At 41.8% G+C, this 18,756-nt stretch overlaps 1 protein-coding gene across 1 annotated transcript in view; it reads right to left on the bottom strand.

The window, feature by feature from the left end:
• The window catches only part of LOC124140843, a 54,370-nt gene extending 47,578 nt beyond the window's left edge, over positions 1–6,792 (bottom strand). The window contains exons 1-5 of the mRNA XM_048397348.1: positions 6,553–6,792; positions 6,054–6,209; positions 3,679–3,812; positions 1,566–1,835; positions 748–1,020 (exon numbers count right to left, since the gene is read on the bottom strand). Of these exons, the coding sequence (XP_048253305.1) occupies positions 748–1,020; positions 1,566–1,835; positions 3,679–3,812; positions 6,054–6,070 (694 nt within the window). The 5' untranslated portion in view covers positions 6,071–6,209; positions 6,553–6,792. The remainder of the gene's footprint in view (positions 1–747; positions 1,021–1,565; positions 1,836–3,678; positions 3,813–6,053; positions 6,210–6,552) is intronic.
• Between the last annotated feature and the right edge of the window lie 11,964 nt (positions 6,793–18,756).

Below are 18,756 nucleotides of genomic sequence, written 5' to 3'. Positions count from 1 at the left end.
AGGGGTTGAGGCGTATTTCATATGACTGTTCCTACATACGTATCTTTCCATGCAGTGTTGGGTATTGTTTGATATGCCTCTACACCAGGGGTTGAGGCATATTTCATATGACTGTTCCTACATACGTATCTTTACATGCAGTGTTGGGTATTGTTTGATATGCCTCTACACCAGGGGTTGAGGCGTATTTCATATGACAGTTCCTACATACGTATCTTTCCATGCAGTGTTGGGTATTGTTTGATATGCCTCTACACCAGGGGTTGAGGCATATTTCATATGACTGTTCCTACATACGTATCTTTACATGCAGGGTTGGATATCGTTTGATATGCCTCTACACCAGGGGTTGAGACGTATTTCATATGACTGTTCCTACACACGTATCTTTACATGCAGGGTTGGGTATTGTTTGATATGCCTCTACACCAGGGGTTGAGGCGTATTTCATATGACAGTTCCTACACACGTATCTTTACATGCAGGGTTGGGTATTGTTTAATATGCCTCTACACCAGGGGTTGAGGCGTATTTCATATGACTGTTCCTACACACGTATCTTTACATGCAGGGTTGGGTATTGTTTGATATGCCTCTACACCAGGGGTTGAGGCGTATTTCATATGACCGTTCTACATACGTATCTTTACACTTCTTGATGATGGAAACTGCTGATCAACGTATGATGATGGACACGATTGATGATCGTATGATGGTGGAAACGTTTTGTCGCTTTTATGCACATACCTTTACACCAGGGGTTGAAGAGAACGATGACCTCTTCGTCGTGGTTGTACTTCCAGACGATGTCTTCGCCGTCCTTGACGCCCACGACAGTATTGACACTCAGCTCCCACTCCCCCACGGGTGATGACGCGGGGATGAATACTGACACTGTAAGAGATTTCCCCTTCTTCTCCACCAGGTTCGCTCCCCACTTCCGGGGTTTGTAGGGGGCAGCTCCAGATTCCTCCAGTCTGAAGGACTTGACGACCTTCTGATTATCCTCATCTTCACCTCCTGTAGTAACACAATACAGCAACTGCAATCCTGCTCCGTTGTGATTCATCTATAACATTACCCCCTCCGTTAGAACTCACCCAGTCACCCTGATGCTTATCGTTTCAAAGGCGTTAATATGCCTGGTTTTAGTTTCAAATAATCTACTGGACTGCCGGACGAATGAGTTATAAGAGTTATAAACATTGTATTGTGACAAATAATTTCTTTACAATCTTGACATGGCCTAGACAGAGTCCATTGACACAGCCTACATCTCAACATTTCCTAGACACAAATCTATTGACAAAGCCTACAAGTTGACACGTCATAGACACAAATCCATTGGCATAGCCTACATCTTGACATGTCCAAGACACAAATCCATTGACATAGCCTACAAGTTGACATGTCCTAGACACAAATCCATTGACACAGCCTACATTTCGACATGTCCTAGACACAAATCTATTGACTAAGCCTACAAGTTGACACGTCATAGACACAAGTTATTGACCCAGCTTGCATCTTTACAAGACCTGATAATTACATATTATGCTGCCTACCTAGTGTAAAGTCAAATGTGATGTCATTCTTCTTGATGTCATACGCTCTGTCAAATTGGATGGTCATCGTGAACTCTTGACCTCTACGTAGGACGAGCCGCGCCTTCTTGTTGGTGCCCCCACTGACTCGGTCTTGTGTACACTCGTACATGTCGGTGTTGTGGGTCTTGGTGTTGTCGGCAATGTGCAAGTCGACCCCGGTGACATGGAGTATTGTTGCTAACTCAGTTTCAGGAACAGGTGGTATTTCTGCTTTGGGCTTGGTAGTCTCTACAACATGCCGGCAACCATACCATTAACGCATACCACACACCATACTGAGTGTGTCAGGTGTGCATAAATTTGATTTCAAAGATAGAAATGTGCACAGTTGGACAATCAAGCCACCACTCGTCCACGACAACATTACACCTGGAATTGTATTTACTCCCTGACCCTCGTTCATACATGGCACCTCCGTAAACACAATCACACAGTCACCCTTACCGATATCCCAACCAATACCCACGCCTACACCAACAACAAAATCCACAACCACCTCCACGCCAAGGACAAAGCCCACAACCATGCTATCACCCACATCCACATCAATATCCCCACCAACCCACATTCACCATCCATATCCACATCCACGTCCACCCACCACAACCACAACCACAACCACATCCACATCAGAATCCACACCAACCAACGTCCAAATCAGCATCCAAAACCATATCCACATCCACATCCAAATCCACATCCACGTCCACATCCACATCCAAATCCACGTCCACATCCACATCCATACCCACCTCTTCAGCAATGCCAAAGCCCACAACCATGCTATCACCCACACCAGCATCCACATCCACATCCACATCAGAATCCACACCAACCCACATCCAAGTCAACATCCAAAACCATATCAACATCCACATTCATTTCCACATCTACGTCCACGTCCACGTCCACGTCCACGTCCACATCCACATCCACATCCACATCTTCAGCAATGCCAAAGCCCACAACCATGCTATCACCCACACCAACATCCACATCCACATCAGAATCCACACCAACCCACATCCAAATCAACATCCAAAACCATATCCACATCCACATCCACGTCCACATCCACATCTACATCCACATCCACATCCACATCTTCAGAAATGCCAAAGCCCACAACCATGCTATCACCCACACCAACATCCACATCAGAATCCACACCAACCCACATTCAAAACCATATCCACATCCACATCCATACTAACTTCCATATCCGCGTCCAGACCAACATCCACATCCACACCAACGCCAAAAACCTTGCCATCACCCCCACCCACAACCACGTCCACACCACCAACAACATCCATATCTACATCCACACCCACATCCACACCTATGCCAACTCCCATCTATTGTATTAGGCTAGCACTATAAAATCGGCATTTGTCCGTACCAGTACACCCCCCTCCCCCCACGCACGCGCGCGCGCACGCACACACACACGCATGCATGCACGCCATTATATAAGTGAAATAATCTTGGACGCGACGATAAACCCCATTTCACCTCCCCTCACCTAACCCACAACCACATGAACTCCAACCGACTCTCACACTAACATCCACATCCACACCTACCTTCACCTCCACATCCATACTCCCTCCACACCAATACAAACGTCCACAACCATGCTATCACCCACATTCAACCCCCCCACACACACACATCCACATCCAAATCCACAACCACATCTAAGCCAACTCACAGCCACACAAACATCCACATCCACACCCACGCCAGCTCCAACAACAATGCCATCACCCACACCCACATCCTTACCCACAACCACACTTAGATCTACAGCCACATCCACACCCATGCAAGCTCCAACAACCATGCCATCACCCACACCCACATCCTTATCCACAACCACACCAAGATCCACATCCACATCCACACCAATACCAACTCCCAAAACCATGTCATCACCCACACCCACATCCTAACCCATCCACATTCATGCCAACGCCTACAAACAAAAACGCACACGCACATATTCATACCAAATACAATCCGCTAATACCATGATTATGAGGCAGAGCGAACGGAACGGTATTTTTACCTGGTTTCGAGGTGGCGGTTGAAACTATATTTATGCTGCTTGGGCAGACAGTTGGTAACCAGGGGCTATCTCTCATCCAGGAATTGGCACGACGTCTGCCGTACACGCTATGTGCGTAATATCTGAAGTTACATCTGAAACAACAGTGTTCAACAATAAGTTTGTTTATTAGTTTATTAAGGTAGACGTGTCTTTGTTGTTAACGCTGCACTCAGTAATATTCCAGCTATATGTCGTCAGTCTGTGAATACAGTCTTTACCAAACAATCCAGTGATCGACATCCTGAGCATCGCTCCGCGCATTTGGGCTACTATGACATGGATTAACCAAGTCAGCGAGCCTGACCACCCGATCCCGCCAGTCGTCTCTTACGACAGGCATGGGTCGCTGAAGATATATTCTAACCTTGATCGCCACTGATCTCAATAATAGGTACCGACAAGGAGCAGAACTGAGCCCACACATATTGAATATTATATAAAGCACTGTCCCGAGCAATTGTCCCAACAACGATCCTTGCAATGTTTGGACTGCCACAAGGACCGTCCCTAGTAATGCCCCTAGATATATTAGTGTCTCTAGCATCATGCATAGCACTGTCTACACAGCAATGTGATCAGAACTGTCACCAAGATTGTCCCAAGGAATGTCTTTTGGGATGTCCCAGCAATGCGCCCGCAATACGCACAGGTTGGCACGGATTTTCAGTTAATATCCCTATTAATCTTCTCTTTAATGTCCCAGGCTTTGTCCCCATAAATGTTCCCAGTAGTTTCCAAACAGCACATGCACTGGCATTCCCGGGAACGTTCTCAGATTTCCCTCATGATTATTGGTAAACGCCGCACTCAGCAACATTCCAGCTATATGATTGCGGTCTGTGAATAATCAAGTGTGGACCAGACAATCCAGTGATTGATCCCATGAGCATCGAACTATGCAATTGCATGAACCAAGTCACCCGTCTGACCACCCGATCCTCTTAGTCGCCTCTTACGACAAGCATAGTCGCCTCTTACGACAAGCACGGGTTGCTGAAGACCTATTGTTACCCGGGTCTTCACCGGGGGATTGCCGTCATGAGCATCACAAGGATTGTATCGCGCAATGTTTCCCATCAATGCTCTAACGATCAGGGGGATGTCTAAAAACATTACTCTTGGAATATCGACAGAAATGTTCAAAGCAGCTATGGAACTGCGATTTCCCGAGCAATATCCATTCGCCCATGCTATCTCCAGCAACTCCGTGAAACGCCAAAAGCTGCACTCAGCAATATTCCAGCAATATGACGCTAGTCTGTAAATACTCGAGTCTGTACCAGACAAGCCTGTGATAAAATAGTTATCATATGTATTTTTTGTAATGTGCAAGTATTTCTCAGTAACGTTAAAGCAGCATCCAAATCATTTTCTCAGAAAGGTCTGTGGTTTGATCCCCGTATGCGTCATACCAAAAGACGTTAAAAGATGGTACTTGTTGTTACCCTGCCTGGTGCTCGGCATGAAGGGGATAAAAGTAGGACTTGTAGACTCGGAGTCAATATCCCTTGTCTGATTGGAGCATCCAAGTTAAACAGCGGCATGGTGTCTCACTGGGTTAACACAATAAAACCGGCAATAGTCGGTAAAAGCAGCCACGTTCACACGTCACTACAGAACTGCAATAATCTTGAACGCGACGTTAAACCCTATTGTTTGTTTATTTGCTGTTTAACCTCACACTCAGCAATATTCCAGCTATATGACAGCGGTCTGTAAATAATCGAGTCTGGACCAGACAATGTAGTTATTGATATCATGAACATCGATCCACACAATTGGGACACGATGACACGCATTAACCACATCAGCGAGCCTGACCACGACAAGCATAGTCGCCTTTGACGGCAAGCATGGGTTGCTGAAGACCCGGATCTTCACGGAACCCCACTGCACCTCACCCCCAAACGTTGAATACAAGACTCAGACTTTTATATGACGCATCACTATGAGTTTTGTATTCCTTGCTCGAAACAAAAGTACAGAAATGGGTTTGCACTCGAAATGGTTTACTGTGCATACACCATTGCAAGATAACCGCTTATTTACGTATGTTATTATCGGCGCTCAGCATAGAGTATTAATCATATCACATGGTGAGGCAGGCAGGCTGCCATGAATAGATTTGATAACTATTATAAATCCAAACATTATTCAAACTTCCTTACATTCAAACAGGAACATATTCACAACAGATCGGAGCATATTTTCATCGAAGCAGAGTTTGAGCTGTTATTGTAGGTCATTAATTTTATCATACAAGGAAAAGTTCAGCTGTATTCAGAGAGTGTCAATACCCAAATCATACCCACGCCACTCCCTCTCCCTCTCACCTTCTTCTCGGGAACATCTTCGCAAATTAAAGTTGCACGTTGCTATCGGTGCACGTTGCAGTTGCTAGCTTCCGCGTTGCTCTTGGTGATCAGTCGATGTGGCCGTCAAATCTACACTTCACGTATGAGACGTCAGACCGACGTGGCAAGCTTCAGCTGCAACCGAGAGATGGTCAGAATAGATGTCAGTGTGACCCATGTGGACAAACGTTCAACGTTATGACATAGGAAGATACCTACAATACAATAGGCAAAATGTGGCAGTAGGTTTAGAAACGTAGCAGAAACACACCAGGATCTATGAGTGTAGGCAAGTTGTCTTCACAGTGTAGTCACCCAACTACACCCAACAGATAATCAGAGGTGAGACAACAGCTAACTCAAATGTTTCTGAAGTGTTTTGAAACGACATTTACCTCGTCATTGTCCATTCGTTGTACCACAGCCCTCTCTCTACTATGTCACGCTCTGTTTCTCCCCGGGAGCTGTTTATACTCACCAAGCTCGTCAGCTGTGGAGTGTCCTATTGATTAGCAGCATACACAACTATCTTGTTCCCTTGTTTATGTCACATATAAGAGTTGATATCCCATAAGGAAACTCTGTAACATGTATCCCTTCGTCAGCTTCAAATCGCGTCCGGATTCAAATCGAGGGAAATTGAGCGATTGAACTGAGAGTTGGTGGATAACATTATGGGGTGTGCATTCACTTATGCACCTGTGTATGCAGTCAGTATTGTAGCATACTAGGTCATGACAACAAGCACCGGCTGCCCGATTGAGTCGGTATTGTTCCTGCTTCAATGGCTCTGCTAAGTGTGACATTTCGAACGCGAGGTCTGCATATTTGCCATGTTTTCCTGATTCTTGTCAATCACATTACTGTCAAAGGGACAGAATGATATAAAGGGACAGAATGATATAAATGATTTCATTGGATTTATCAAAAGGGACAAGAGCAGGTTTGTTGGCCTGGATATGTCGGAGGCTGTATACGGCCCTATTCCAAAGAATTTTGTATTTATCATTTTTCATGACGCCCTCTCCATATTCGGAGTCATTCCATGGATGGACCTCAAACATGGCTAAGACGGTAATAAAATGATCGAGCTACACCATAATGTCGCTTAAGATACTGTGTTTGTGCCAAAGCTGGGCATCCACTGACCATGTGTTGGACAGTCTCATTAACTTCACTACATAATCTACATTTCATATTTACATGTTGATGCAAAATCACACATATACGGTTTCGACTGGGAAGTGACTGGTCCTGAGCAGCAATCAGAAAACCTTCTGTTTTACTTTTCAGGCCAGACGACTTCATCTATGCAAAGGACCCTGCGGGATTGCTGATCTTCTCAACACACTGCACATAAACTCGATGCATTGGTCCTTCAGATTGCCTCTCCTTTAAAACCTGGGCCGACTTGATATGGCACTTCGCTTAGTTGACACTCATTTCTGTACTGTCCAGCAGTACATGACCATCAACAAAATCAACACCGACATTGAGATTATGTCCCACATCCTTGGCATTATTATTATTATCATTATTATTATCATTATCATTATTATTATTATTATTAAGTAGGTCAGAATGACATAATCACGACATGTACTTAAAATATTGAGAGATATGCAAGGAGTAGGTGAGTGGTGGGCGTGGTGAGATGGAAAGTCGTTAAGCTACAACCCGTGAAGATCCGGGTTAGGATAGGTCTTCACCTACCCATGCTTGTAGTAAGAGACGACTAACGGGATCGGGTGGTCAGGCTCGCTGACTTGATGCATGTTATCGTATCCCAATTGCGTGGACTGGTGCTCATGATGTCAATCACTGGATTGTCTGGTCCAGACTCAATTATTTACAGACCGCCGTCATACAGCTGGAATATTGCTGAGCGCGGCGATAAACAACAGACAAACAAACGTTGAACCACTTTTGTGTCCCAATAATTTGTTCATGTTTTGAATGCTCAATTGGTCAATGGAGGTGGCAATATACACTGAACAAGTTAGGGATCTTGAACATGTTTGGGGACATGTGATTGTAGTGAAGACATAATGTCGTACAAATATCCGAAACAATATTCATGATCACTTACGTCTTGTGTTCAGTATAATATGACAAAGGTGTATATTTTACCTCCTAGGAACACCGTCCGTGACCTGGGGTGGATGCGTTTCACAGTTTCAGTTAATAGATTAGGTTATCTAAATTCGAAAAGTCTGTACTGAGCCTGTGTTCATGATTCTCAAAGTCGTAGCCTTAGAACAGCCAATGTTCTCTACTACAGGTATACCACAACTCTACAACATCCAGATAACATCCATGCAACAGGTAAATACCTACTATACAACAGTTATACCACAACTCTACAACATCCAGATAATATCCATGCAACAGGTAAAAAACTACTATACTACAGTTATACCACAACATTACAAAATCCAGATAACATCCATGCAACAAGTAAATACCTAGTATATACTACAGTTATACCACAACACTACAACATCCAGATAACATCCATGCAACAGGTAAATACCAAGTATACTACAGTTATACCACAACACTACAACATCCAGATAATATCCATGCAACAGCTAAATAACTACTATAGTACAGTTATACCACAACACTACACCATCCAGATAACATCCATGCAACAGGTAAATAACTACTATACTACAGTTATACCACAACACTACAACATCCAGATAACATCCATGCAACAGCTAAATAACTACTATAGTACAGTTATACCACAACACTACAATATCCAGATAACATCCATGCAACAGCTAAATAACTACTATAGTACAGTTATACCACAACACTACAACATCCAGATAACATCCATGCTACAGGTAAATACCCACTATACTACAGTTATACCACAACTCTGCAACATCCAGATAACATCCATGCAACAGGTAAATAACTAGTATACTACAGTTATACCACAACACTACAACATCCAGATAACATCCATGCTACAGGTAAATACCCACTATACTACAGTTATACCACAACTCTGCAACATCCAGATAACATCCATGCAACAGGTAAATAACTAGTATACTACAGTTATACCACAACACTACAACATCCAGATAACATCCATGCAACAGGTAAATAACTACTATACTACAGTTATACCACAACTCTACAACATCCAGATAACATCCATGCAACAGGTAAATAACTACTATACTACAGTTATACCACAACACTACAACATCCAGATAACATCCATGCAACAGCTAAATAACTACTATACTACAGTTATACCACAACACTACAACACTCAGATAACATCCATGCAACAGGTAAATAACTACTATACTACAGTTATACCACAACACTACAACATCCAGATAACATCCATGCTACAGGTAAATACCCACTATACTGCAGTTATACCACAACTCTGCAACATCCAGATAACATCCATGCAACAGCTAAATAACTACTATACTACAGTTATACCACAACACTACAACATCCAGATAAAATCCATGCAACAGGTAAATAACTACTATACTACAGTTATACCACAACACTACAACATCCAGATAACATCCATGTAACAGCTAAATAACTACTATACTACAGTTATACCACAACACTACAACATCCAGATAACATCCATGCAACAGCTACATAACTACTATACTACAGTTATACCACAACACTACAACATCCAGATAACATCCATGCAACAGGTAAATAACTACTATAGTATAGTTATACCGCAACACTACAACATCAAGATAACATCCATGCAACAGGTAAATAACTAGTATACTACAGTTATACCACAACTCTACAACATCCAGATAACATCCATGCAACAGGTAAATAACTACTATACTACAGTTATACCACAACACTACAACATCCAGATAACATCCATGCAACAGGTAAATAACTACTATACTACAGTTATACCACAACTCTACAACATCCAGATAACATCCATGCTGCAGGTAAATACCCACTATACTACAGTTATACCACAACTCTACAACATCCAGATAACATCCATGCTACAGGTAAATACCCACTATACTACAGTTATACCACAACTCTGCAACATCCAGATAACATCCATGCAACAGGTAAATAACTACTATACTACAGTTATACCACAAGACTACAAACTCCAGATAACATCCATTAAACAGGTAAATAACTACTATACTACAGTTATACCACAACACTACAACATCCAGATAACATCCATGCAACAGGTAAATACCCACTATACTGCAGTTATACCACAACTCTGCAACATCCAGATAACATCCATGCTACAGGTAAATACCCACTATACTACAGTTATACCACAACTCTGCAACATCCAGATAACATCCATGCAACAGGTAAATAACTACTATACTACAGTTATACCACAAGACTACAAACTCCAGATAACATCCATGCAACAGGTAAATAACTACTATACTACAGTTATACCACAACACTACAACATCCAGATAACATCCATGCAACAGGTCAATACCTACTATACTACAGTTATACCACAACACTACAACATCCAGATAACATCCATGCAACAGGTAAATACATACTATACTACAGTTATACCACAACACTACAACATCCAGATAACATCCATGCAACAGGTAAATACATACTATACTACAGTTATACCACAACACTACAACATCCAGATAACATCCATGCAACAGGTAAATAACTAGTATACTACAGTTATACCACAACTCTACATCATCTAGATAACATCCATGCAACAGGTAAATAACTAGTATACTACAGTTAAATATATGCGACAATGGGTATACTAACGTAAAGCAGTTATTAAACAATCATACAAGGTCTTTATAACAGAGATAACCAGCAACACAACAAATACATAACAACTTTGTAACAGACATACAAGTGCTATATAACTTACATATAACACGTACACATCACGCAACAGTCAATGAGTTGGTTTAGTGACGTGCTGAAAAATATTACGGGTTGTCACCTTGATGTGGAAGGAAAGCCAGTGATGCAGGACTTAGAAGTATACAGGTTAAAACAGGCATAGAACAATTATATAACAACTGTATAAGGGCCATACAAGTGCTACATACATGCAACTGTTATATCACTACAATAAAACAACGATATGGCAACTATTAAAGCTACACAACAGCTCCATAATATATTTCTCATTATACATAGCCACACAATATAGCAGGTTTCCAGCAGTTATGTCACTGCTGGTATAGATTTTCAATGCATCACTCAGTCAGCATATATTCAAGGCTTCGGTCAGGTCGCCGGGATTTCTTTAACCATGGAGGAACATGATCAGTCCCTTGTAGGAACGCTGTCACGACACAGTTAAGCTGGTTGCCTAAAATACAGATACCATCAAGATCTACATCAAATACGTGAAAAGCTTACCACAATATCCTTTGTGAATAGATCAGTATTTTCAAGGTTGTGACAATTGGTTGCGAAATGTGATTACGCAACACGATGTTCATATTTCACGTATTTAACTATCCAACACAACTTTTCAATGACGAACATTTTTTTCCCCATGAGTCAATTGAACGATTGAACCAACATGTAGATACGGTCTTCAGATACTCAAGCACAATCGCACAAACAAAGAAACAAAGAAAGAAACAATTGGATTGAACAATTAGACGGAAATCTGTCACCAGGGCCATTCAAACTCTCAAAATCCGCACAGAAGCCTAATGCAGTATTTTGACATTGCCTCATGGAAGAATTTAGGATTAGAATTAATTAGAAACATTTACCAACATCAAGCTTAATAGTTCTTCCATTTATGAATGTAGCTAACTGTTATTTATTCGGTAATATTCCATAGTAAACGTATGCAAGATTTGGTAGCTTTTTCGTAAAATAACCAAATAAATAGAAAACGGTTTACTAAGCTTCTTGATCAGGGTTATGTGTACTCATAATTTGCCAATCAACACAGGCCAATATTATCTCGGTGACTTATAAAGGTTATGATTTTATTTTGACAGTCCAGGCGTCAGCTGTGTGTCTGGGACGAGAGCAATATGAAACTCTCTTGCCCATGAAACTGCCGCAATGTCTGCATGATGTGACTCTAGATTACACACGGCAGATGTGAGCACTAATATTGACATATAGCGCTTCAAAACAGGACAGTCGCGTATAATTAATGTTGCAATACAAACTAATTACATGGAATTACATGGTATGTCCTTGAGTATATGTGCGAGACGGTAGAAGGTTGCCCAGACGTCTAATGGGGCCTTTACACAAGATGGCGACCTTTGTGCCTTTGTGCGATCATAGAATTACCAGGTCGTCGTTGGAGGCTCAAAGGAGGCAGAATGGTTGCCTAAGTCGTTCCAAGGTGGTACACAGGAGGTTCAGACATCGCCATGGACGCCATGGTTGCCGTGAATTTTTGAACATGTTCAAAACAATCGCACAAAGGTCGCCGAGGAGGTTGGTTGCTCAAAGGTGGCTCAAAGGAGGCAGAAGGGAGGCACAAGCATTGCCGTTGTTGCCAAATGAAAGTCCAGTGATCGCCCCATGGTCGTCAGGTAATAGATGCGTTCTGGTGAAATATTGTCCCGTAAATCTGGGCGATGCTTCTGCCCCCCTTGTGCCTTCTTTGGGCGACCAACAGCGTGCATTGAACGATGAGTATGGCCTCCATTCGGCGACCACGGCAACTCTTGAGACACCATGGCAATGCTTCTGCCTCTTTTCTGCCTGCTTTGAGCTGCCCGTAGTGCCTCCTCAGCCTACCTTTAAATAGAGGGCTTGTACCAGCAGTATTTTATTATGATTGCTGACGCTGAACAACTCGAGCAGTTACTGCTGAAAAACGTCTGGAGCAGTTACATAAAAACATGATTTTCTGGGTTTAGGCGACCATTGAGCGTCCTCGTCAGTTTAGGATCGCTCGGAGGTGGCACAAAAGTCCTGTGTAATGGGGTCTTAAGGGGACGTAATTCACTGTGCAGAGTTGCGTTCCTTACGTGTACGTCATCAGAGACCAAACGTGTATTGATATTCCATGTCTATCCACCAATCTCTTAGCGACCATCTTGGAATATTTGGCCAGCACGGGGCTCTGGTGACGGAGTTTCATATCTAAAAGTGTTAACTGTACTTCTGTGAGTTCCTGTGCCAAGTTATAAGTCCTAGTAAACTGTTTTAGAGTTAAAAGAGTTCACAGTTTGAACACGTATTTAGGAAACGTGTCGGCCATCTCGAATTTTAATGGATTTAACATTTGTCGAAAACGTTCAGTCGTATGGCTATTTTTCAATAGAACACAGCTTTTTTGCATCGATAAATTGAATATCATCTGAAATATGGAAGATATATTGATAATTGGCGGCCATATTGGATTTTACAAATTAGACATATTACCCAAACCGGGATTGCTTGGGGCTTTTAGTATGTTGTTGTGGGAACCATTGTGGTGAAATAAATTCTGTTGGAATTTGTTCCAAGTGAAACCTCATTTTGCCTGGACTAGATGTTAGGAATTGCATATTCTCATGTACATATTGAAATCCCGGCTTCGCCCGAATGGTCGCGCCATAACCCTTCATTTCGGTTTATTAGAGTGGTTAATATCTACGATCAGCGTCACGTTGTGTCACACAAGCTGACACGCCGTGATATAACTGAAATACTATTAAAAGCGGTGTTAAAAACACACGTACTCGCGTCTTCACCGTGCCACACTTTGCGACCACAAACAACAACGATAACAGTGAGTGAGTGAGTTGGGTTTAACGCCGCTTTTAACACTATTCCAGCTATATCGCAGCGTGTCAGCCTAATGTGGGAGGAAAGCCCGAAGTGATGCAGGTATCAGACGTTAACCACCTCGGTTAAACCCACGAGCACGGGTATGGTGCTGACAAACCTAGAAACATAATCGGGGCGAACAGGAATTCGAACCTACAATCATAGATTTCTGGCATGCCCAAGGGACGCAACTCTGCACAGCGAATCGCGGCGCCTCAGACGACTGGGCCACTCGTGCCCGAAACAACGATAACATGTTGCGTAGTGCATAAAGCTCTCAATCTTCATGTTCATGTTTCACTCACTCGCTCCATCGTCAGCATTTTAATACTCACTAACCCCCTTCTACAAATATTGAAACTAAACAGTCGTTCATTTCAAATTTCAAAGTTGTGTTTGCGACAGTACTAGTTCACTGCACATTGAAGTGAAGGAGTTATTCAATACTGTTACAGGTGTGTGCACATTATGCATTGTGCATATTTGATTTCATTCTTTTATCACTGATATCACTCTATACACAAGGTCGCAACGACTTTATACACAAGGTCGCAACGTGCAATAGAGTGTAGCGGGTCACCTTGACTTTCGCCGTTTAAATTTCTTTCGTTGTACTTCAACATGTTGCGTGTTTGGGAATGGTATAGCAAATATTATTGTCTATAGATACTACTATGTAGCAACATTGTTGATACTACCATGTAATATAATTCGGATAATGACACTGTGCATCCTCCATTTTTAAGTGTATCTTGTCTCCATTTCATTAACGTGAATGCTTGGATCAATATCTGGTTGGCGAAGTGCCCTCACCATCTCCATACCACATCAGTGACGTCCAACAGATTAAGCGTAATTTAAATGGACGGTTATTTGTAGCGTTGTTGGATTCCAGTCAAAGCCCTGGTAGTGAATGGGTCCTGGGTATGTTTCGTAATAGAATGGAGGTAAAAAACACGGGATAATAGAGGATGCAAGAGCATTGACTGGAAGAAAAAAGACTTCTTTAAAATATTTATTCCCCGTTTGAGATGGCTGAATATTGCTAAAGGCGGCATAAAATCATACGCACTGACTCACTGACAAGCCAAACTGATATACATGTATGGTGTGTGCAAGAAATTCACAGAGAAGCTTCTGATATGGTGAAGATCAAGGTGCAACTGAGTAGCTGCCAGATCATACAGTGCACAGGGAAAAAGAATTTGACGGAGGAATGAACGAGGAAACAAAGGAAGGTCTGTATATTAGTGACAACCAGTTGAACGTGATAGGGGTCCAAAAGGATACAGAAATGGAAAAGAACGAGTACCGAGCAGTCATCAAGTTTTTTACTTTAGGGAAATCTACTCCCCAAGAAATTCATGACTGCATGTCACAAGCGTATGGGGATAAGTGCCCTAGCTATTCCACTGTTAAACGTTGAATTGGGCAGCTATGTTTAAGGCTGCGAGAATAAGTCTTGATGATGACCCTAGACCTGGACGTCCCCCAACTTCCATCAATGAAGATTCAACCAAGGAGATAGAAAAACTTACACAGTCAGATGGACGTATTACCATCGTTGAACTTGAGAAAGACAGGGGTCTAATCCACTGAAGGGCATGGAGATTTATTTGAAAAAACAAAAAGAACTTTCACAATTGTTGGTTTATACCTTTGTTGTTTTGAAATCTGAGGCAAAGTAATTTGTCCCAGAATATCAAATGATCAGTTCCCCAGGGGAGGCAATGAAGAGGTCCTGGGAACATATTCAACTGCAGGAATTGAGAACTAGACGACATGGAAATGCGTGGTTTCAGTTCAGTTCATGTAGTTCGTTTACTTGTTGCACCATACACTTATGAACGTCAATTTCGCGGTCAGGTGACCGCCCCTCGTCCAATTGAAAAGCCGTATATCGTGTAAACTTCAAATTTTAAAAAAATATTTGAATGTAAGACGTTGCCTTTTTGTTTGATAAAAGCACTGTGAGGAAGTTTCCAATGGCTAGCTGGACTAAATGTATTGTGGGACAAGAGCGTGTTTATGTGTCTCTCACACATTTCATTACGTGAAGACCAGTTTGTGTGTGAAGGTCATTCATCATTCATCATTCATCATCCCTGCCTTGGCGGGGGCAGTATATATTATTACCACTGTAATTTTGTAATTTGAAACTGCCATTATAATATAATTATTATGTATTGCCATTGAATAGTGTAGTACCACTCTTATGTGTAGGGGGCATGGGGCCAGTCGTCTAAGGCGCCGCGATTCGCTGTTCAGAGTTGCATCCCTTGGGCACGCCAGAAATATATCATTGTGGGTTGGAATCCCGATTCGCCCCGATTATGTTTCTAGGTTTGTCAGCACCATACTTCACCGAAGCAGTAAACGTCTAAGACCTGAATCACTTGGGGCTTGTCTGCCACATTAATTATTAAGCTGACACTGTTAAAAACGCCGTTAAACCATACTCACTCACTCATATCCGTTTATATAACATAATAAGGAGGTCTGAGGAGTTTTTTGGCGATAAAGTAGTTATCATTTTGCTTTCTATCCATCAAATAACATTTAAACCAATTTATTAATGTTCCTTTAATACAATGAGTCTTTAGTTTGTTTACCAACAGTTAGTTAAGGTAATATGTTTAAAATGTTAAAAATGTTAAAATACATATTCATGTTTTGATCTTATTAAGCGATATACATGTATCTACGATAACACCTCAGCATCGTGAGTCGACTCACTACCTGTAAGTTGATAATCTTGTGATCTATTTGACTGAATGATATTTGTGTTTTATACATTTTATGTATTTCTACTCTTTCTGAATAACTCGTTTGCATCCATGATTAATCCCTCTATTTGACCTTAGCGGTACCAATCGATGTTCAGCTCTCTGATATTCTAATTATGGCGTCCCCCCCCCCCCCCCCCCCCCCCCCCAACACACACACTGAAGTCTCCTGCATGTGTTTAAAACGCACCCGTCCCATTCTGTTTTCCACCCGGATCTAGACATCTAGACATGTAATCAATATGGACCTGGACTGATGACCCAGGAAAATGACCCCGGGTGTAAAAAGACACTCACCCACACTACCCGGATCTGAACAGTAGACAACAGGATACGGCTATATATTACTTGTCTGCAAGACAAAGGATTTAAGAAAACGTTTTTTCAAGTTGACAAGGTAACGTCTGGCGTAATCTGTAACCACAAGGTGTTAACTGGTATCATCAAAACCAGATATTGAAACATAACCAATAAATTAGCCCATAAGGTTAAACTTATGCTAGTACCAAATACTGTTATCACACACACACACACACACACACACACACACACACACACACACACACACACACACACACACACACACACACACATTGGCTGGTGTTTCACGTCCTGTTAACCCCCTCTGATACAAAAATGTATACAAGTCAACCTCCACTGATACCAACATGTATACAAGTTAACCTCATCTGATACCAACATGTTTACAAGTTAACCTCCTCTGATACCAACATGTAAACAAGAAAACCTCCTCTGATACCAACATCTATACAAGTTAACCTCCTCTGATACCAAAATGTATACAAGTTAACCTCATCTGATACCAACATGTTTACAAGTTAACCTCATCTGATACCAAAATGTATACAAGTTAACCTCATCTGATACCAACATGTATACCAGTTAACCTCCTCTGATACCAACATGTAAACAAGAAAACCATCTCTGATACCAACATCTATACAAGTTAACCTCCTCTGATACCAAAATGTATACAAGTTAACCTCATCTGATACCAACATGTTTACAAGTTAACCTCCTCTGATACCAACATGTATACAAGTCAACCTCCTCTGATACAACATGTATACAAGTTAACCTCATCTGATACCAACATGTTTACAAGTTAACCTCATCTGATACCAACATGTAAACAAGTAAACCTCCTCTGATACCAACATGTATACACGTTAACCTCATCTGATACCAAAATGTATACAAGTTAACCTCATCTGATACCAACATGTAAACAAGTAAACCTCCTCTGATACCAACATGTATACAAGTTAACCTCCTCTGATACCAAATGTATACAAGTTAACCTCATCTGATACCAACACGTATACAAGTTAACCTCATCTGATACCAACATGTATACCAGTTAACCTCATCTGATACTAACATGTATACAAGTTAACCTCCTCTGATGCCAAAATGTATACAAGTTAACCTCATCTGATACCAACACGTATACAAGTTAACCTCATCTAATACCAACACGTATACAAGGTAACAACCTCTGATTTCTATAATGCATACATCTACACCAGACATATACCGAGTAACATTGAGATGCTTGCTACTAGACTGCTATGCGTGCAGCGAACAACCTGAATTAGACAAGTACCCTAACTCAGTACCGGCACCCAAGTTGCCTTGGGTTGTTTGCAGGTGGTAAGACAGATCATGCACCAGCCACATTACATCCACAGTAAGATAAAGCTGGCCCGGTTTCTTCATATGTTGGTAGCCTAGTGGGTAAACCTTATGCAAGTGATTGGGTTGGAGTCAATGTGTGGAGTCTTTTATTTGCTGTATTCCGACATGAAAAAGATGGAATATTACTGAAACGGGCGGAAACTAACCACCTATAACTACAAACTCTTGATATCAAAAGGCATTTCTTCTAAAGCTAAAACGTTATAAAAAAGCAGGTATTCTGAGTACACACATCTCACTAAGCGTCCATACAAGCCATATATAAACTTCACTAAGATTTATATTAAGCCCAGTTCAACTCCCTCGCGACCCCCCCCCCCCCCCCCCCCCCCCACACACACACACACACACCCTTGTCCCTGCCCCCGCTA

The sequence above is a fragment of the Haliotis rufescens genome, unplaced genomic scaffold (assembly GCF_023055435.1).
Source record: "Haliotis rufescens isolate VD_foot unplaced genomic scaffold, xgHalRufe1.0.p SCAF_17, whole genome shotgun sequence".
NCBI lineage: Eukaryota > Metazoa > Mollusca > Gastropoda > Lepetellida > Haliotidae > Haliotis > Haliotis rufescens.
The sequence above is the reverse complement of the archived record's forward strand: the minus strand, read 5'-3'. Positions and strand labels throughout refer to the sequence as shown.